The following is a 23,090-nucleotide window of genomic DNA, read 5'->3' on the forward strand; positions in this document are numbered from 1 at the left end:
TGTTACAGGAGACAGAATCAAAGTGTTTGGAAAATGTACAGTCCAAGTACATTACAAACAACAGCAACCAAAAACACTCTCTCTACATCGTAGATATCGAGGGACCAGCACTTTTCAGAAGAAACTGGCTACAACACATTTCCCTAGACTGGTTGGAAATCAGTTCAATACTAAATATAACTACACGGACACCTCCCAACCAGAACTTGACCAAATCCTCGACAACCACACAGTGGTTTTCCAACAAGAATTGGGGAAAATCAAAGGTGTTCAAGCCAAGCTCCAATTAAAAGATAATGCAGAACCAAAATTCTTCAAAGCCAGAATAGTCCTATTTGCTTTGAAAGGGAAAATTTAGGCTGATTTAAACAGACTAAAACATGAAGGCATATTAGATTCAATACAATACAGTGATTGGGCAGCACCCATCGTACCCATACGAAAAGCAAATGGTGAGATTCGCATTTGCAGTGATTACAAAGTCACCATCAATCAAAATACCTGAACACTCCATGCCCAAGGCAGAAGAATTGTTCCAAGCACTAAACAGAGGGCAAAAATTCACAAAACTAGATTTGTCACAAGCATATCAACAGATAGAATTGGACAAACAAAAATCAAGGGAATATGTGACAATCAATACCCATCTGGGACTATTCACCGATACACGGACGGGCCTTAAGGAATTTCAGCAACACCTGTGATTTTTCAAGCAACAATGGACAAATTACTACATGGACTCTCAGTTGGGTGTTACCTCGATGATGTCATCATCACGGGCTGAAACAACAGTGAACACTTACAAAACCTTGAAAAGGTTTTAACCAGACTAATATATGATTATGAAAGGACAAATGTGTCTTCACGAGCCCCTCAGGAACATGAGTTTACAATCGACAATGAGGGGATGCAAATGAATCCAGCAGGAACAGAAGCTGTTCGCAAGGCCTCATACCCAACCAACAAATCGGAATGACAGTCCTTCCTAGGACTTGTTATTCACTACCAAAAACATATCCCTAATATATCTACACTATGCAGCCCACTGAACCAATTACTCAAGAATGACCAAACATGGTATTGGAACACAAAAACTTGGAACACAGAAATTAAGAACGCAGTTGATCAACTAAAGGAAATGTTAACATCAACAAACAAGGTGCTGATCCACTACAATCCTAGTAAAGAAGTTACACTAGCTGTGGATGCTTCACCAGTGGGACGAGGAGCGGCACTATCCCAAATCACAGGAAAAGGTGAGCAACCAGTAGCATAGGCTTTGCAAACATTAACCACAAGTGAACACAATTACACCAAACTAGAAAAAGAAGGATTGGCAATAATTTTTGGTGTAAAAAAATTCTACCAATATCTTTACGGAAGAAAATTCACCCTGATCACAGACAACAAGCCTTTTAGTTTAATCCTGGGGCCACACAAAGGTATACTAGTATTAGCTGCAGTCAGAATTCAAAGATGGGCCATGCTAACTAGCGGCGTATAACTATGATATAAAACATAAACCAGGAACACTCAGCAACATCCTTACCACACATGCCGCTACCCAAGACAGAACAACAGGAAGAAGTTATTAAATGGACCGCAGAGGACTGCTGCCATCAACCAAGAATAACTTCAATAACTGCCCATTACAGCCCAGATGTTCGGAAAGGAAACTCAAAAAGAGGTAACATTAAGCAAGATCCTATACTTCATCCTTAATGGGTTGCCGGAATCTGAAGTCATTCCAGAAGATCTAAAACCTTAACCATAAGCGCCACCATGAACTATCAGTCGAAGAAGGATCTTTACTATGGGGTACCTGTACAATTATTCCAGCCAAATGGCAAACTACCGTGTTATCAGAACTGCACCACAACCATCCGGGAATGGTATGAATGAAGGCACTGGCTGGATGCATGTCTGGTGGCCCTCCATAGATAGAGGATTTGAAACAACTGTAAGAGAATGCAAAGTACGTCAGTCAATGCAGCCAAAAATGCCGCAAGCCAAAGCTAATCCATGTAAATGGCCATCCACACCCTGTCAAGTATTGTTCTAACCCAGGGGTGTCAAACTCAAATTTACGGAGGGCCAAAATTAAAAACTTGGACTAAGTCGAGGGCCGAACTAAATATTTATTGAAAATTTTCAACAACATCTGCATGTTTTCTCTTCTTTCAACATATGTAATGTTAAACTTTTTCTTATTAAAATAAATGTTTAATAATAGTTTTGGATAAACTCTTTTCAGAAGCATTAACAAATGAGAAATAAAATATTCAATAAATAATATTTCTCTATAGAGGATTTGTCAAATGTTGCTAGTGTGCTGTTGAATAGTAAAATCTGAGGGCTATTGAGAATGAAACAATCAAATGGGTGACTGATTGTGGGCATGAACTCTAGCAGGGTTATTTGCCATGCCCTTTTTCCATTGGTACAGATATCCTTTGATTTACACACTTTTCAAGTTTTATGCCTAATGAGCTTGTATCCAGGTGCAGGACCATTTTTAACCAGGAATATATTTATCACTGTGACATGAAACTATTGGAAGATCGTTTTATCCTGAGATTAAAGTTCATAATACTTACTCGGGCCTGTGTGCGGGAGGGCGGGGTTTGCGGGCGATCAGGTTGGACAACGACAGTGCGGGGCCATCGGCTCTCGCTGCAGGGCGGCATCTCGGCGGATCAGCGGCCCCGTCACCGTGAGTCACGGATCGGCCTGCGGCAGGGAGGGGGAGTGGACAACGGTCCTGGCGAGGTCAGGCCCGAGGCCTCTGGTTCCGGGCGCTGGGAAGCGGCCTTGGCTTCCCCTGACACCGGCCAGGCCCCAAAACCAGAGTCCACATGAGACCCTGCAACGTAAACAGAGGAGGTGGGGGCGATTAGCAGGCTGACGCCAATGCATTCTGGGATTTGTTGTATTACTGTGCATGCGCTATATTGGCGCGGCGGCCAGCGGGCCACCTCTAATACATTTTTGAAATGATCTCACAGGCCAAATATAATTATATCGCGGGCCAAATTTGGCCCGCAGGCCAGAGTTTGACATGTGTGTTCTAACCTGTTAGCTAGTACTTTTGCTATAATCAGTATTTAACAGGGATATTGGTCTGTATGATGAAGTTTTTGTGGGTCCCTATTCATTTTTGATAACACTGCAATGATCACGGTTTAGAATGACTCCAGGAGAGTCTGTGTTTGCACAGCTTGGTCCAGACATCCATTAAAAGGGGCATTCATAATTCTTTAAATTGTGTATAAAACTCAGGTGCAAAACCATATTCTCCTGGTGATTTATTTGCCTGTAGGGGGCTCAGGATCTTTTCTTCCCTTATGAAGGGAGTATCTAATTCTATCCTTTCTCTCTATTCCAGCCTTGGAAGTTTGACTTTCAGCAAAAATTCTTCCATTTCATTCTCATCTCCTAGTAATTCTGATTTTTATAGTGGTGTTTAATTTTGTCATTAATTTCTTTTTGCTTATATATTAGTGTCTGTTTCTGTTTTTATAGGATCTATCATTCTTTTTTTTTTGAAATTTATTTATAATATCTCCATACATTCATTTCAAATTGACTTAGTATAATATTACATAATAGATACTAAATAATTTTCAAATTTTCACCCCCCCCCCCACCTCCCCTAACCCCTTAGGAAACCACCTTGTGGTGGTTAATTCCCAAAAACCCAAATGGGTGTGGTATAAACCACAAGTGGCATATGACTTTCGGGAGCAGAAGTACCACTCTCTCCCCCCCCCCAGGCAGACAAAATACACGTATAAACCGAAAAATCATCATTTCTTATATCCATAAAACCCCGGTCTATCAATTTAACCAATCTTATTCATAAACTCCTTTTTTTTGAAAATCCAAACTTGATATTAAATTTTGCACCCTTTCCACCCTCCCAACACTGAGTTAAACATTGTTTACAATCAATAAAAGTTTTTTTTTTTAATTTTTTTTTCAAGTCTTCCTGAATTTCATCCACTGAATTAAAACACCTCTGAACATCCCAGTTCAACACCGAATCTTCCATTCTTCTCAGTCTCAAGTTGAATTTGTAGCTTACTTTCAAAAAAAGTTTTTTTTCAAATCTTTTAAAATTTTCTTAAACATAATTCCTTCGGTCTTGATCTTCTAAAGCATCAATGTTATTCATAAGTTCTTTTTTCTGTGTTTCCCAATTTAATACCAAATTTTCCACTTTGTCAGTCTTCTCAATGTTAAGTTGAAATTATTGTTTATTTTCAAGAAAAACTTATTCAAAATTTTTAACTCTTCTTGGACATTGCTCCTTCGACTTTAATTTTATAAATCATCAATCTTGTTCATAGTTTCTTTCTACTGAATTTCCAAATTTAATAATAAAGTTTCCATTTTTTCCAATTTTCTCAATATTAAACTGATCTTGTTGTTTAGTTTAAAAAAAACCTTTTCAAAACTATTAAAATCTGTTTGCAATGTGTGCATACTCACAGATAATAAATTCACTCTTCCAATATTCCATCCAAAAAAAATCACTGATAAACCTTATTGCAGGTCAAGGAGTTCCATATATATGTTTATCTTCAGAAAATATTTCAAATCAACATTCGTCGCCATCTTTCAAAAAGGAGTCCGAAATCAACTTTAATAAGTTCTGTTCTTGAGAAAATTCCAGCACCAACTCCGGCTCTGTCTGGGCAAATAGGTCAAATTTCTTCCAAAGTCAAAGCATGTAATTTTGTTCTGTATTTATAGATAATAAATTCATCCTTCCGATATTCCATCCAAAAAAAATCACTAATAAACTTTAATGTTATCTGGATTTTTAAAACTCATGAGCAACCAATGCCAATTACTGCAATTTATCTTCATAAAACATTTCAAATCAATATTCATCACCATCTTTCAAAGGGGTGTCCAAGGCCAGCTTATCCGACAGTCCAATTAATGAGCTCCGTTCTTAAGAAAATTCCAGCCTTGACTCCATCGTTTTGTCTGGGCAAGTAGGCCGAGTTTCTTCCAAAGTCGGAGAGTGTAGTTTTGTTCTGTATTTGAACTCTATTTTCCTTAATCTTTGTTGCCATTTTAAACATCTTTCAGAGGGGTGTCCAAGGCCAGCTTATCCGACAGTCCAATTAATGAGCTCCGTTCTTAAGAAAATTCCAGCCTTGACTCCGTGGTTCTGTCTGGGCAAGTAGGCCGAGTTTCTTCCAAAGTCGGAGAGTGTAGTTTTGTTCTGTATTTGAACTCTATTTTCCTTAATCTTTGTTGCCATTTTAAACTAAAAACAATTGATAAACAAAACAAAGACTTTTAACAGAAAAGAAATATTCTTAAAACGGGTATTTATATAACTGTCTGGGGGAGACCGGGAATGCACGTCCGCTCCCTACGCCATCTTGCCACGCCCCCCAGGATCTATCATTCTTGATGACTCCTCTGCTTTAATCTGCCAAGCTAAAACTTTGTGCACCTGTTCACCCAACTCAAAGTATTGTTGTTTAGTTTTAATATAGCTTTTTCTGTCCTATATGATTGTATTGTATTATATCTTAGTTTTTTTATTCTACCGTAATCTGTATTCTTCTTGTAGTCCTGTTCTTTGATATTTTTAAAAATTCTTTAATATCCTTCTCCAAACTGTTACTTCTACCATATCTTCCCTCTTCATATAGGATATAATTTGTCCCTTTAAATATGCTTTATGCATGTCCCATATCTGAAAACTATTATTAGTAGATGGCAGATTTGTTTCACAAAATATTTCTATCTGTCTCTATAAATTTGCACAAGTCTATTCTTTTAAGCAATGTTGTATTGAGACGCCATCTGTATACATTCTCTTGCTTTTCCATTATTGCTACAGTTAATATTAATGGAGAATGATCTGATAGAAGCTTTGCTAAATATTGTCATTTTATCATTACTTTTTAACTGGGAAGACATTAAAAATAAGTCAATCCTTGTAAGTGAGTCATGCACCATTGAATAAAAAGAGTAGTCTCTAAACATCAATAAGATTTAGATCTTTCATATATGAAATTGTGGTTTTTGCTGCTTTGCCCTCGTTATTGTTCTTCCCGATTTATCTAGTATCGGGTCCAAGCCAAAATAAAAGTCTCCTCCAACTAATATATTTTGTCTTCCCTCTGCTGTTTCTAAGAAGATGTCCTTCATAAAGTCTTCATCGTCATAATTTGAGGCATAAATATTCATAGATGTCCATGCTTCTCCATAAATGTTAGTATGCCATTACATATCTTCCAGCTTGTTCAATCAAGCTATCTTCTATTAACACAGGTGTATCTTTATTAATTAGAATAGCCACCCCTCTTGCCTTTGAACCAAAGGAAGTCTATTTTATTTGTCCCACCTATTCTCTTTTTAATTTATCAAGTTCCAATTTGGTAAGGTGTTTCCAGCAAAAAGATTATATCCATTTTTAATTTCTTTATGTATGCCAAGACCCTTTTCCTCTTCACGTCCTCTTTATCCCATTAATATTAAAACTAATAAATGTTAGTGTTTTATCCATTCCATTTTTCAAACAAATATTGTTTAACAATAATATCTTCCCAATTCTCTAAATACTGTCATAACATTTCCATATTAAAAGACATTTCCAACACATACACTTCCCACTTTAAGGAATACAAACATCCCTAGCTCTGATGGTGATGTTGACAATAGTAGCCAGAAGCCCACGAGAAAAGCCTAACGGTTTTCAGAGCTCTCCATATAAACCAATTTTTAAAAATTTTACAGTGAAAACAAGACGACTCAGTACTATTAATATAAATAAAAAGATATGTCTTTAAGTTAGTCCCATTTTGAAATGGTCTTTTCAGTCCTTTCAATTGGTGACTTTAATCTTTTCATAACTTTCTTTAAAAATTCTTCCACTTAATCTTTATTCTTGAAAATTTGTCGATGACCTTCTGAGACAGCCACCCTCAGTATTGCTGGATAAATCTTTGAATATTTAAAGTTTTTAGATCGTAGTTGTCTCCTTAGCTCATCAAATTCCTTTCTTTGTTTGACCAAGGCAGAGCTGAAATCCTAGAAAAACATTACTTTTCATTGTCCACCACTAATGGGCTATTATTATTTTTTGAATATTCATATGCTGCTTCCAAGATTGCATCTCTCTCCTGGTAACTTAAAAGTCTTACCAGGACTGGTTGTGGTTGCCGCTTGTTGGTTTGCATTTAACTTATTTTGTCCCAGAATTTATGGGATCCATGTTTCAAAGAAACTCACCTCTTCTTTTCTCCCTATTCCTTCTCTCAGTCGAATGATTCTTACATTGTTATGTCTGCTAAAATTTTCCATATGGTCAATCTTGTCCATTAGTCCTTTCTTTACTGTGTCCCATATTTTTGCTTTTTCTTCCAGTGCCTTCAGCCTGTCAATGAGTCATTCATTCATTTAAGTCTTCCACAATCTCTTTAATTTCCATTACCTTTTCTGATATATCTCTAATCCCTGATTCGCACTCTTAAAATGACTGCATGAAGTTTCCATCATGTTTAGGATGGTAGCTATATCTTGAGCTGATAGCAATATCTTGGGCCAAAATCCACCCCCCACCCCCAGCTCTGCAGGCTTCAGCCAGTCCCAAGGCCCCTGATGAGTCACTCCTCATCAAGCTTCCACTCAGTGTTCCTGGATGAGCTGTTACTTCTTCAGTTTTTTTTTGTTTTTGGTTGGCTCAGTCATTTAGCACTAGTTTTATCTATTTTTGACGATAAAATTCTGTTTTTGTGCTTTTAAACCGTCTTTGTAATTCTTTTTGTGGAGAGCTCTATCAAAACACCTGCTCAGGCTACATGGCTACACCTCCCTTGACATTATTTGTTACAATTTAAGGTGGTGCATAGAATACACATGTTTAAAGTAAAATTATCTTGTTTTTACATGAATTTCAATCCACTATGCAATAAGTGTAAAATCTTTGAAGCATCATTAATTCATATGTTTGGGAATGCCCTAATTTTGAAAAACTTTGGGAAGATCAAATTAGAACCACACCTTCTCATTGCTTTGTTTGTTTTTTTTCTCAAGAAGAGGATATACTCTTGACTTCAATCTAAGAGAAAATTTTTAGCTTTTACCTCATTGGTAGCTGGACGAGCAATTTTAATGAAAATCTGATGGAAGCAGGGAAGGGGCTGTCCTTGTACTGCTGAATGCTCCTCTTTAGGCTCCTGTACCTTTTCCCGATGATAGCAGAGTGAAGAGGGCATGGCCTCAGAGGTGGGGGACTTTGAGGATAGAGGCTGCTTTTTAAGACATCGCCTCATGTAGATGTCCTTGATGGAGTGAAGTCTGGTGCCTGTGATGTCGCAGGCCGAGTTAACAACCCTCTGGAGTTTATTCTTGTCCTGAGAGTTGGCGCCTCCATACCAGGCAGTAATGCAACCAGCCAGAATGGGCTCCATGATATGCCTGTAGAAGTTTACAAGAGTTTTCGGTGAAATACTGAATCTCTTCAGGCACCTCACAAAGTATAGTCACTGGTGAGCTTTCTTTGTGATTGTATCAACGTGGAGGCTCCAGGACAGATCCTTGACACCCAGGAATTTGAAGTTCTTGACCCTCTCCACTACTGAGCCCTTGATGAGGACTGGGTTGTGTTCCATTGACTTTCTCCTGAAGTCCACAATCATCTCCTTGGTTTTGCTATCGTTGAGCACAAGGTTGTGTTGTTACACTATTCAATGAGCTGATATATCTCCCTCCTATACACTTCCTCATTACCATTTGTGATTCTGCCAACAACTGTGGTGTCATCGGCAAACTTGTAGATGACATTGGAATTGTGCCTAACCACACAGTCATAATGAGTAGAGCAGTGGGCTAAGCACACATTCTTGCATCTCTGTTGATGATCAGTGAGGAGGAGTTGTCAGGGATCCAGTTGCAGAATGGGGTACAGAGGCCTAGAGTTTGTAGCTTCTTGACCAGCACTAGGATATTGAAGGCAGACCTGAGTCTTTGAAGAGCAGCCATATGTATGAATTGCTGTTTTTGAGATGATCCAGGTCTGAGTGGAGTGGAGAGATTGTGATGATGGGCGAATTGCAGTGGGTCCAGATCTTTATTTAGGTACATGTTAATTCTGGCCAAGATCAGACACTCAAAGCATTTCATCACAATAAAAGTTAGTGCTACTGGGCGGTGATCATTGAGGCAGCCCATGCTACTCTGTTTGGGTACCGGAATGATTGAAGCCTTTTGAAGCAGGTGGGAATCTCTGACTTCCACAATGAGACGTTAACATGTCCAAGAACACTCTGACTAGTTGGTTGGCACAGATTTTCAAAAACCTGCCAGGTACACCATCAGGGCCTGATGCCGGTAATTGCATGTGGGCATACACTCATCCACGCAAGTCTTGATGTAGTCAGTGGCACCTGTTGCATTCAAGTCTATGGATGAGTTCTTGAATAAATTCCAGTCCACTGATTTAAAGCAGTCCTGCAGATGCTCCTCCACTTACCTTGGCCACACCTTCGCCGTTTTCACCACTGGTGCTATGGTCTTCAGTCTCTGCTTGTACGCCAGGAGTAGAAGTACAGCCATATGATCAAACTTGCTGAAATGTGGCCGTAGTATTGCTCGAATTGAATAGCGGCAGAATTGATATTTGGGAGAGACTTAAGGACAACACTTCCCACGGTGCACCCAAACATTGGCCTTCGCATGGAATAATCCGCATCTCCAAGTAAACCTACCAGATCTCTGAAAGTAGGAGAACAAGTATTGGTATGGGACTACTGGGACAGTAGGCAGCCGTGGATCAGAGACATGATTCATAAAAAACTGAGTCCTTGTTTTTATTCCATACTCATGGGAACTAAAATATGGAAATGCCACCTTGACCATCAAAGAGTGGTGGATGATCCAATGGCCACACCCATTGCTCATGACCCTGATGAGTTTCCATTGTGGATTCCTTTCAGTTATGATGTTCCAGAAATATCTTTCAAAGATGATTCCCCCATGATGTTGACTGCTCAGCTTGGCAGTCCTACATTACGTCCTGTTCACCAGAGCAATTGACACTACATCCGCAACATCCAATTGTGACAAAGTTCACAGTTGTTACCACCAATCGAGAAGGACGTACTGCCAAAAAAAGGCAGTGACCGGAGAAGTCGCCAAGTCTCCCGGCGGATTCAAGAAGATCAAAAAGGGAAAGACATTCTCCACGATGCCTAAGCGACTATGTACAGTGACTTTGCTGCTTAGCACTTATGTTGGAGTGTAATGGTAATTCACACGATTAGTCCATGGATATCATATAGTTATCATAGTTAGTATAAGTGGTGCTTAAATGTTATTTTCAGAAACATTTATTTTGTGGGGGGGGGGGTAGAGCGTTGTGAATATATGCCTGCATGTGTATGATGTAATCACGTATGACATCATCATATTACAACTCCTATTATCCGAAATGGTCAAGACTGGGCCTATGTCAGATAAATGGTTTTAATCAGATAACTGGTCATTTTTAAAAAACAGCCTAGTAACAACAGCAAATCACTTGTAACAGTGTTTAAATTACAACAAACGACAAGGAAAGGCTTTTTGAGCATTAAAATAATGTTTAATTCTCACAAAAAAAAATGTTGGCCATCACCGATCGCTGACACCTCCCCACTAAGGCCACAATCGTGCTGGGAGGCCGATCTCCTTGATGACATCGGGACAAGGGATTCTTCTGATCTCTTGAGGCTGGGAGACAGTGGCACACAATTTGAGAGGGAGAGTTGGAGAGAAGAGTCAATAGCGGAAGGTAAAGAACAAATGGAAAGAGAGAGGGGATAGTCGTCTTTCTAATTTCATGTCTAGTGAATTTTTTTTTCACCCTGTGAGGTCAATTCAGCTCTGAAAATTTCGGATAAATGAGGTTCAGGGAATCTGATTTTATGCCTAGAATACACAACATTTAGGAGCCAAATATCTTGGTCCGAGGGAGAGCTGAAGGTATTTTAACTAACAAGTGACCATTGCAGTTCCATTGCAAATGCTAATTTTCTCCTAATAAAAGTTGTGTCACTCCCATGCTCTGGATGGGAAATTTGCAATATGCTCTGATTGCACCTGGACTCACTCCACTACAATCCTTGCAATAACTGGTCAATCAGGAGGCCCAAAATACAGAAGCCCACGTAGAGATGGTAAAATGTTAGGCAGAGCTGTTGCAGAGGACACAGGAACTGCCTACTTCCATTTCAGAGCACTGCCCCTCACTGAAGTGGTTGCCCATGGCAGTAGTACCTATTTTTTTTTTTTTTTTTTTTTTCTTTGGCTTGGCTTCGCGGACGAAGATTTATGGAGGGGGTAAAAAGTCCACGTCAGCTGCAGGCTCGTTTGTGGCTGACAAGTCCGATGCGGGACAGGCAGACACGATTGCAGCGGTTGCAGGGGAAAATTGGTTGGTTGGGGTTGGGTGTTGGGTTTTTCCTCCTTTGCCTTTTGTCAGTGAGGTACACAAGTGTATACAAACTTGTACAAACACTTGTGTATATAGCTACTGCGGATAAGCAGCAGGCTTAATGATTTAATATTGACAATCAATATTGATTCTGCTTGATGTGCAGACTTATTTGTGATATTAAAAAATTTTTAAAAATGAAGTTAATAGTTCAGTGGTGGTCTTTTTATTGTAATTTTCTAATATAAGGCAACAACAGCTGCTGACAATGGAACATGATTTGAAGCAGTCTGTTCAAATAGATAATCACCATCCCAAAGGTAACCTTCTATTATGGATGCTCTCTGAGACCTTGCCTCTTTTTCATTTCTTGCTCTTTCACTTTCTGCCCCATCTCCCCTTGAACGGCATGAGCTTGATCCTTTGGCGCAGTTGCTCATAGTGGCTTCTGTTTTCTCATGATTGTCAGACTTTGAATGCGGAACATATCTTGATCAATTCCCAGCTTGTAAAGGCATCTAAGTGTTTACTTGAGGACTCGTTGTAGGAGGTACCAGCTGGTGTTTCTCAAGGGTGATGTAAGACAGGGCAATAAATGACACTTGCTGTCATTTCAGAGCAAAATGTTGCTTAAACCTCAAAGATGAGTGAAATTGACAGCTGTGTCTCTCTTGTGGGGTTGGGGCTGTGTGCAATTAATGGTTGTCGACAAACTGAGTTTTGGTGAGTGAAATCCTCCATTTAAAATGTGTTGCAAGATTCATTATTGGATACCATTCAAAGAAAATCCCTGAAAACAATTTTAGATTTATTCACCTCGACTTATTTAGACTGCTGTGACACATTTCATAGCATATAAATATGATACTCAACCTTTTAGAGGAATTACCTATGACACCATCATTTAGATGGGAAACACACAGGAAACATCCTTTTGGATCACAATATTTGTAATGAATGTTGTACTTTCAATTTGGAAAATATTGGAAACCCTATTAACTATATCTGGATGTGAATATAGCAATGTAAGCTAATCAGTTTTCAGAAAGGTGGAAGCCTTCTTCAGAAGCCTGGCACCCAACAGTTGATTCCAGCTGTTGCAGTGGCAAAATATTTTAAAAGAAAGGATAAATGTTATATCCTCAAAAGATTAAGATAGGGTTTACATTCAGCTTAATAGAGCAATTCCTGTTTTGAAGACATCTAAAGTGTGTTCAGCATGCTGATTGCGCAACCAGGTACATGGTATGTTTGTAAATTAAAGCTGTTTTGATCAGATGAAGCAAAACCTTCAAAAAGAAGTTCATGCAATGCTTCTGATCTACTGATTTGTTTTTAACCAACTATGGTCCATTGGATAAATTTTGCACATTATGGCATATATATGTTCTGAGGGTTAGAAATCCATCCGAAATATTCTTGTAGTTACCTGCTACATTGAAGATGTTTTTGTTTCTGTCCTTTTCATGGTAGTCACAAGATTTGTTTCACATGAAATGATGAAACATTTTTTGCATATTACAGTGGGTCCTTGTTTTAATTTGTGATGCTAATTATGTATGCACTGTGGTTTATGAAGCCTTAATTTGTTCTCATTAAGTTTGGAGAGCAGAAGGATGTGCAATGAAGACATCTTCTAACAGTGACATTTTTGTTTATTTATTAACTGAAATTTTTACGGCATACATTAGCAGGGTGAAAAGTGATGAGTAACAGAAAGTGACTGTTAATCGATCTTTCAAGTGCCATGCTAATTGTGCAGTACATCTGTTTAGCATTCAAAGCTTTTCTCACTGGAACTGTGAAACTTCCCAGTTTCAAAACCAGGTAAAATAAAAAAGCAAATATGTCTGTTGGCTATTCACAGCTGGTTGTTCAGCATTTGAAAGGAATTAAATTCATGTTTCATCGAGGAACTTACTGTTATATCATTTAAGATTAAATTGTTCTTTGTGATACCTGATCTTTAAAAACAAGGCAAAAAATATGCTCCTAATTTTACATGTGAGTAATTTAGATTTCCTGGGGGGGAAAGAAAACATGAAAATCATTTAAAAATTATTTGAGTTGTACCTGTTTGATAGCCAAGTAGGCTTTTAAACATTTCTGACATTCTTGAAGGGAAGTAGATGTATCATCCAAGCATACCCATTTACTCAGCTGCAAGGATTATTTCTCTAAGTGAATCTACAGCCGATGGAAGATTTTTTAACTTCATCTTGAGGACTTATAAGTACCTTGCTGTAAAAATGAATCTGCTTCATTTATGAAATTTTATTTTAGAATCTTAGGTAATTTAACATTTTGCTGAATGCTCTGGAAGAATGAAAGAATTGTCGTCAAAGTCAGTATATTTTCAGTTCTTTTTATTCGAATGCTCAGATTGGCATCAATTTATAGAAGTTCACCTACCACAATTTATTAGTCAAATCAAGACAGTTGAACATAATAAGAGCTACGGTTTTCCCTTTTTCAGTGTCTGTCCAGTGTTGCCCAAATACATTCCTTCAGTGATCTGTGTCACAGTCCAATGACAAGACAAGCCTTTAGTAGTAGAGAGATAAGAGCTGACTCACATCAGGTTTCATAAAGGCACCTTTGCTTTGCATTTTATATTTTTCCTTCCAAAATTATATTTTCCTGAATGTAGTCAGATTTTACATATTATGTATATAAGAAATGAACATTGGCTTTTCCATTGGTTTATTTTATTTCTGCATAAAGTTTAGCTCTTGAATATAAAATAGAGAGAAAAGAAAGCACAGACTTGTCATAACTAGACCTCTGTACCTTCCAGTTTTCTGCTCTTCTCTGGTATTCCAGCAAATGGAATTGGGATTATGTGCTCATAAATGAACCTGTTGCAAGTAATCTGATATCATGCAGTGCAAACATGGTGAGGTGATGTGTTGACACTGTCTGTATCATTTTCTTTCATCAGCATTCATTGAAAATTAGCTTAGATTGAAGGCTATAGGAGCCCAAATAAGAATGTATCATCTTTTTTCTAGGATTTACTGAAAACACTTCTGGTGTCAGAAGCCCTCGCTCTCATTCTCTAACTGCAGCCAGAAAGGTTTACAGTTACTTACTGTTAGAATTAAACAGAAAAAAAACTATGTGGAAGCCCAAGCAAGAAAACCTTGAGCCAAGGTTAATGAAGTTGTACAGTACCATGTCATTTTCTTTCTGAATTTTACCCATGTTCACAGGGGACAAATGTTGAAAAATATTTTGCATGTCACTTTTTATTTTCCATGACAGGGAGTAAACTGAAGGATTTGAATAGATGTTTTAATTTCTTTTGGTTTGGTTCTTGTATTTGCTTAGAAATCTGACATATTACAGCATTGATTTTTACATTATTCATTCTGACAGAAACAAGAGCGTATGAACTTGTGAAACAATCGGCAACGCAGCAGAATCAGAAGAATAGTCCAGAAACGCATTCACTAGGTAAATACTGGTGAAATATCTGGTAGCTGCAGATAAATCATTGTGTGTGTGTGTGTGTGTGTGTGTGTGTGTGTGTGTGGTGTGTGTGTGTGTGTGTGTGTGTGTGTGTGTGTGTGTAGATAGATATATATATATATAAATATATATAAAGGGAAAGGAGGAAAAACCCAACACCCAACCCCAACCCACCAATTTTCCCCTGCAGCCGCTGCAACCGTGTCTGCCTGTCCCGCATCGGACTTGTCAGCCACAAACGAGCCTGCAGCTGACGTGGACTTTTACCCCCTCCATAAATCTTCGTCCGCGAAGCCAAGCCAAAGAAAAAAAAAGAAAGAAAAAAAAAAATATATATATATAAAACCTCCTTTATTTAGATATATGTAAGCATAAAGCATAAACTGGAATTTGATGATAAATACAGTTTTTAATGAAATTTTTCCTTCAAATTTTCTTGTTTCTGTGCCATATGGGCAGCACAGTTAGCGCAACACCTTTACAGCGCCAGCGATCAGGACTTGGGTTTGAATCCCGTGGTGTCTGCAAGGAGTTTATACGTTCTTCCCATGTCTGCATGGGGTTTCCCCGGAGACTCTGATTTCCCCTCACTGTTCAAAACGTGCAGGGTTGTAGGTTAATTGAGTGTAAATGGGGCAGTATGGGAGCGTGGGCCAAAATGGCCTGTTACCCTGCTGTATGTCTAAATTTAATTACAAAATTTTAAAATTTATATTTAAATGTAATAGTTTTGTTCTGACATGATGTATTCTATATATGCTTTCTTTTAATCTTGTCGCTTTAATGATCTCTATCTGTCTTGTTATTATAAACACTGAACTTTTTCACTGTCCTAAACTACTGTGAAAATTAAAAATATTTTCTAAACAACCTGTGTGCAAAATAGTACAAAATAATTGTCAAATAAACAAATGTCAACTGAAGTTTTTTTAGTTTGTTTTAACAATGCAGCACAGTAGAAGGCCCTTAAGGGCCAATGAAATGTGTGCTGTCCAAATACACCCAATTAACCTACCAACCCTGTACATTTTGGAAGGTGAGAGGAAACCAGAGCACCCAGAGAAAATGCTCGCAGGTGTCGGAGAGAATGTACAAACTCCTTATGGTCAGTACCAGATTTGATCCTGAGTCATTGGTGCTGCACTAACCGCTACATTAACCATGTTGCCATGATATGTTTTCATTCACAACAGTAAAATGTAGCAGGTCTAGAAGTATAATTTACCTGAATCTAAATTGAGATTGCAATTGCAGTAGATAATTGTTGTGATTTAACAAATTATAGTATTGTGAAATTCACATTAACTGCATAAAATGTTGTTATAAAGAACTGTTTCCTGAAAAACAATTAGAAAGACTGGATCACAGTTAAGATTTGGAAAAGAAAGCTTCATTTGCCTTGAATGCCTGGCCTACTTGCCAATAACATTTATTGTAGAAGCCAAGGCATATTTTGATGAATAGATTGTTCACTAGGCTGAAAAAATATCCTCAGGATTGTTGAGGGCTGTTGACTCTAGATTTGATGTCAGTGCAAGTCTGAAATTACACATTGTATTTTGCAAGTAGTTAATGTCTGATGAAGGAGGGACGAAGCAACAATGATTATTTGCTCATTTAGATTGGAGAATCCTGACTGAGTCATACAGTGCTAGAAATTGTTTTATATGTCAAAGGATGTTTGGAAACAACACTGTCCACCAGAGGCCCCTGTCACTTGGAGCAGGAAGGGAGAAGCAGAGGGATAGAGAGAACCAGGAAGTTGGGGTGGAGATGTTTGAGTTGGGTTCAGGGAAGAGGTTGTGAGTGGGGAGAGGGAGATGAGCCAATAATTGATCTGGTATATGAGAAAGGATCGGGGAAGAGGCTTCAGGAGAGGATACAGCGGCAGTAAGCAGGAGTTATGAAATAGTTACATTTTCAGGCCCAGAGATGTTGCTTTAATGTCATAACTGATCTAATCTTTTCATGCATTTCAATACCCAGATTGTTGTGGGGTAATTACCAAACCACAGCCTGTGGAGGAGCCAAGTAAATTAGACCACAACTCTTTGAACTTGTGCAAGCAACAGATGCTTCATCAAGTTTACTCTGTGATAATTGTGAACACTATTCATCTCACCATTATCTCCACTAGAAACTCAAAGCCTCTGTTGGTTCTGAATTTGTAGCCCACTATTGTATGAAACTGGACACTTGTATCAAAGGATCATACTTTTTCTGTAATTTGATTTCCCATTGTGTATATATATCAAAGGTCATGAAGACATGGTTGCTACACAATAGTAATGAAAATTTGGCACTGCTTTGGTCAAAAATTAAACTAATGTGTTGAAAATTACTCCTCAAAAGCCTCCAGTGATTTAACAAAATAATGTAATCCTGTCATACATTTAAAATAAATCTTCCACTGTTGTTTTTACTAATGTTTTAGATATAAGGAAGCAGAAGTACCCCAAGAAGATGAAAAATGATAGTGATGAGGTAAATCCTGATAGTGACTCGAGTGAAGAAAGTTCACAGTCAAGGTAAGACATTAACAAATAAATCCAAAATTGCACCGGTGACCCACGGCGAATTTCTGCAGGCTCCAGAGACTCCTGAAATCTAAATGTCTAGACAGAGTGCATGTTTACAGCATCAGAGGTGAGAAAATTTCAGTGGAGGATCAAAGAAAGAGAAAACAATCATAATTTGAATAGTTTTTTTTTTAAATCTTCAAAAATTGCAGCACATTATATTAGAATGGGATTCAGTTTCAGCTTCATCTTCAGCAACTTCTGCTGAAGTATGACAACATTAAATGTTTTAGTAAGTGTTTCCCCTTGGTTACTGATGCCTAATCCAATCACAACACAATACTCCAGATGTTACTGCTTCACCTCAAAACGTCTGTGCATGTCATGGAGTCACTGTTTGATTTGTGCAAAATATTAGCTTATGTAAGCAGATGCAAAGTATGAATTAAAGCAAGAAATGTTTCAAACTATTCTCATTTTTTAAAACAATCAGACATATCAATACATTGAGGTTTTTTCTGTGATGGAACCTCATTTCAAGTCTGCTTTTACCCAAAAGAAATGGTTGTTGCTTTTCACGTTTTGTTTCTCCTGGATGCTCAGCAGCACTTATAGATGTATCTGTGACATCTAGTGGGTAAAATTGGCACTGCACAAATTTTTCTTTTTATTTCAATTTTATGATAATTTGCATGATGAAGCTCCAATCTCATTCACAAATTAGGAAAACTCTCCTTTAGCTCTACAGATAGAATTTTCCTGCTCATCTTGGATTCATGTATTTTCCAATCACATATTTTTGAAACTGCACTTAACACGTTGCCATAGCCAATTCTCGAATTTTATTTTTAACTCTTTCCACACTGGCAGAACAATATCCACATTCCACTCAATCTTTGCTACAAATCCGTTTCTGTGACAATTATGGTATGAGCTGCATTTTTCAAAATTGCCAGGTTGTCAAAGGATTATACACCAGGGTAAATTAAGTGCTTCCAGCAGGGAGCAATGCTCAAAAGGAGTGTAGGTTGGAAAACTGGTGTATATAGGTCCATCTTCTATCCATGCCACCTTTGGAAATATAGCATGAAAAATTTGCAATTTATCTTTTATAGAGTGTCTTAAGTAATCAATCACATGCTTTTCAACACTACATTCTATTTGTGTTACTTTTGTTATTTTTTGGTATTATATCTACTTGCTCCAAACCAAAAATATCTGTTGCTTTGACGAGAAATGTATGTAATTTGGGTGTATAGGTATTTTGGGTGGCCTGGGCTCATGATCCAGAGGGGCTGTTGCTGTGCTCTATCTCTAAATTTAAAAAATATTAAAATTTAATCTCAGCTAAGACTGAAATGCTAGTTCAGTAATTAATAAAACGATTGTAAAAATATTTTGTTTAAATTTTTTTTAAAGTCTGATCTAGCACTTATTTGACATTGCCTTCAAGGTGAATGTTCTCTGATCAGTTATGAAGTTTCAGTCTCTTGTTAAAGATCTAACATAATCTATTCCTTATAATAAGATCTTGGATACATGAGAAGTGCACAGGTACTTTTTTATCCCAGTGCCAAAATCAGCTGCCTTGTCATCAGTGAATAAAACCAAGCCACTTAATGCAGAGCACAAGTCCATTAGAAGTAAAAAAAAAATGGCATTCAAACAAAATGCAGCAACCTTTCCATTCCCCTTGGGAAAACAACATTTCATTACCCTTTTATGTGTGCTTTACCTTTTTAATTGGTGATTTGAAAAAAAATACATAAACAACATTAATTCTCTATTAAAGCTTACTTTATAATCATGTGCAAAATCATATGTCCTTTTTGACTTTGTCTCTTTTGAATATGTGCCCCACTACAAATGTGTACATATGGCTTTCCATTTGGTGCACTTTCTTTACATGTAAACTACAATATAACATCATTAATTACAAGACTTCTTTGTAAGTCAATAATAGACTTCCAAGATCTCTGAAAGAATTCATTCACTCTTTATGTTCTGTTGACAATTGCAAAGTACATGTCTTGACAGACAGGCCTATTCATGAAAACACTGTTTCTGTATTTGAAGGGTTTTATCAATTTGGATTGTTGGGGAAAATGGGCAGCTGGCAACCTTCACACTTTTAACAGAAGTTTGCAACTAAACCAGGTGCAGCTAGAGTAATCCCTGTCCAGACCCATTTGACTTCCTGGTTAACTGCAAATGAGTGTGTACAGCTGCTCCCAGTGGATCACCAAACAATGAAAGGTTTGGCAAAAAGATCTGAAAAGATAAATGCAGGGAGGAGTGTAACAATGAAATACAAACTAGTAAAGACTATCTTTTTAAGAATCTTTCCAGAGTTTCAGACCATGCCATTTGCATCACTTAAAACATTTTCAATGCACTATTTTGGGGGCAGAGTAGCATGGTTAGTATATCAGTTAGTGCAGCACTGCTACAGCACCAGCATTTGGGACCAGGGTTCAAATCCTGTGCTGTCTTAAGGAGTTTGTATGTTCTCCCCGTGTCTGCATGGGTTTGCCCCAGAGGCTCTGGTTTCCTCCCACTGTTTAAAACATAGCGGGGTTTGTAGGTCCAGGGTGTAAATGGCCTGTTACTGCATCAAAATTTTTTAAAATGGATATTTACTTTATCTATATTTGCGAGAAACCCCCCTGTTGCCCAAGGTTAACAACTGAGAAATTAATCTGAAGGTTTTTTTTCTTACATTTATGTAGGAGATATCCCAGAGTGCTTCCCCTAATGAAATTTTGTTGGAGTCACTCTTAGGAACAGTGCCTGAGAGATTTGGTATTTCCAAACCCCAGTGCTGTCCTCTGTCATCTTTACTTCCTCACATCACTCTATGACTGTCAACATTCCAGAGCATCTGCCATTTTGGACACGGAGTATTTGTTTAAACCAGACAGAAGTGTGTGTATTTTTTTTTAAAAGGGTGGTCACCTTTACAAACAAGTTTAGCACCTCTGGAACTGTTTTTTTTTCCCCTAACATCTATGTTTCCTGAATCTACCCATTCAACTCTAATCGGAACCATAAAGTAGTCTGGGATGACCAAAAGATCAGTATGCACGACTGAAACATTTCTTTTTTTGCACTAATTACCATTTTGAATATTTATTTATCTATCCTTTTATATTTGTAATCTGTTTTTCAGTATTGACATATTGTGGTAATTTAATGTATACAATTTTAGTTGGTGCCTCTTGTGTACCTATGTGGCTGCAGCAAGTAAGAATCTTGGTGAATCTGTATATGTATGAAACATGTATGTATGTACTTATGTCTGTAACAATAAGTTCTCATATTCAATATTGATTAATCTGCACTTGATAAAGCACCTTAAGTGAAAGATGATAGCATAACTATCGACTTTTTTCTATGACCTTCCAGAAGGCATTTGAAATGTTCCTTTTAAGGGACAATTATCTATAATTCATGGAATTTATGATTGAAGAATATTGGTATAGCACGAAACAGAGATTGGGGAAAATGGGCAGGAATCTAAACTGAAGTTAAATGACTAGTAGTGCCTCACCTATTTACTGCATTTAGATAAGCAAGACATCTGCAGATACTGGGGTCAAAAAAAAGACAGAAAAGTGGTGTAAAAACTCAGCAGATCACGCAGTGTAAATGAAAGCGTTCAGAACTTCTCCTAAAGAAGGGCTCAGGTCCAAAACCTGTACTGCCCTGTGCTCCTTTTTATGTGTGCAACCTGCTGAGTTTCTCCAGGACTTTTGTGTACTGCATTATTTACTGTATTAATGAATGTTTTAGATGATAGAATTAAAGTATATAATTCTATTATATTTGCCAGTGAGATATGAATAGGTTATTCAGTGAGCAGTGTGGATGTAAGCAAAAAAGATGGAGACCACTGCTCAAATTAGGCTACACCAGTTTAATTCTGGCTCTTTCCACATTCCATCACTCATAGAACTGCACAGGACAGGTCCTTCAGCCCTTAATGTTGTGCTGAACCATATATTCCTTAAAAAAAGTACTAAATCCTCCCTACCACATAAGCCTCTGTTTTTCCTCCATCCATGTGTGTCTAAGAATCTCTTAAATGTCCCAAATGTTTCAGCCTCCACCATAATCCCTGACAAGGCATTTCAAGAACCCATAACTATCTGTATAAAAAAAAACTTACTCCTGATGTTTCTCCTAAACTTCCCTAAACATATTTGTATATATACCATTCTTGCTTTTGGAAAAAGGTGGTGGCTATCTCCCTTAACTATGCCTCTTGTAATCTTGTAGACCTATTGTAGAGTTAATAGACTATTCTCATCCTTCTTGGCTTCAAAGAAAAAAGTTCCAGCTCTGCTAACCTTGCCTTATAAGACTTATTTTCAAATCCAGGCAAAATCTCTGTATACTCTCCATAGCTTCCACATCCCTTCTATAATGAGGTGACCAAAACTGAACACAATACTCTGTGTGGTCTCACCAGAGATTTGTAGAGTTGCAAAGTGACCTCTTGACTCTTGAACTAAATCCCCCTATTAATGAAGCCCAACATCTCATTGGCTTTCTTGACTATCCTATCAACCTGCTCGGTAACCTTGATAGATGTATGGATTTGAACCCCAAGGCCCCTCTGTTCATCCAGATTCTTGTAACTTTACTCATCCTTCTGGTTTGTCATTCCAAAATGCATCACCTCACAGTTATCTGGATTGAACTCCATTTTCCACCCAACTCTATATCCTGTCTATATCCTTTTGTAACCTATGACAACCTTCAGCTCTATCCACAACTCATCTAACCTTCGTATCATCTCATCCTTCTGCTTCTTCATCCAGGTCATTTATGAAAATCACAAAGACCAGGGGTCCCAGAACTGATCCCTGTGGAACTCCACTAGTCACTGACCTCCAGGCAGAATACTTTAATTCCACTACTACTCTCTGCTTTGTATGTGCAAGTGATTTTTTTTATCCATGCAACCAAAGTTTCATGGATCCAATGCATCATGACTTTCTGAATGAGTCTCTCATGGAAGACCTTTGTCAAATGTCTTACTAAAATCCATATAGACCAGATTTACCACCCTACCCTCATCAATTTCTTTTGTTACCTCCTCAAAATACTCAATTGGGCTCATGAGGCATGACCTTCCCTTATACAAAGCAATCCTGACTATCCTTGAGTAGATTGTACTTCTCCAAATACTCATAGATCCTATCCTTAAGAATCTGTTCCAATAGTTTGCACACCACTGACATAAGACTCACCAGTCTATAATTCCCAGGATTCTCCTTGTTACCTTTTTTAAACAAGGGGATTACATTTGCCATTTTCCAATCCTCCGGCACCTCCCCTGTGGCCAAAGCAGATTCAAAGATCATAGCCACTACCCCAGCCAACTCTTCCCTCACTTCCCACGGCAACCAGGGGTATATCACATCCGGCCCTGGGGATTTATCAATCTTAATGATTTTAAGAAGATCCATTACTTCTTCTACCTTAATCTCATCATCATCCAGCATACAAGTCTGTTCTATTCCGACCTCACCATGATTATGGTCCTTTTGTGAGTACTGAAGCAAAGTATTCATTTAGGACCTCCGCAACCTTCCCTGCCTCCAGGCACATGTTGCCTCCTTTATTCTTTAGTGGCCCCACCTTCATTCTCA

The 23,090-nt window shown here is 38.0% G+C and overlaps 1 protein-coding gene and 1 long non-coding RNA gene across 9 annotated transcripts in view; one reads left to right on the forward strand and one right to left on the reverse strand.

Annotated features, from left to right (window-relative positions):
• kiz (kizuna centrosomal protein) overlaps window positions 1–23,090 on the forward strand; it is a 233,821-nt gene that overhangs the window by 150,288 nt on the left and 60,443 nt on the right. For all 8 annotated transcript variants that reach the window (XM_069932381.1, XM_069932382.1, XM_069932384.1 and 5 more), the window contains 2 exons: window positions 14,822–14,899; window positions 17,349–17,442. In XM_069932381.1, coding sequence (XP_069788482.1) covers window positions 14,822–14,899; window positions 17,349–17,442 — 172 coding nt within the window. The remainder of the gene's footprint in view (window positions 1–14,821; window positions 14,900–17,348; window positions 17,443–23,090) is intronic.
• LOC138760972 (uncharacterized) overlaps window positions 1–23,090 on the reverse strand; it is a 108,249-nt gene that overhangs the window by 7,163 nt on the left and 77,996 nt on the right. The window lies entirely within an intron of this gene.

Source organism: Narcine bancroftii, chromosome 4 (assembly GCF_036971445.1).
Source record: "Narcine bancroftii isolate sNarBan1 chromosome 4, sNarBan1.hap1, whole genome shotgun sequence".
Lineage (NCBI taxonomy): Eukaryota > Metazoa > Chordata > Chondrichthyes > Torpediniformes > Narcinidae > Narcine > Narcine bancroftii.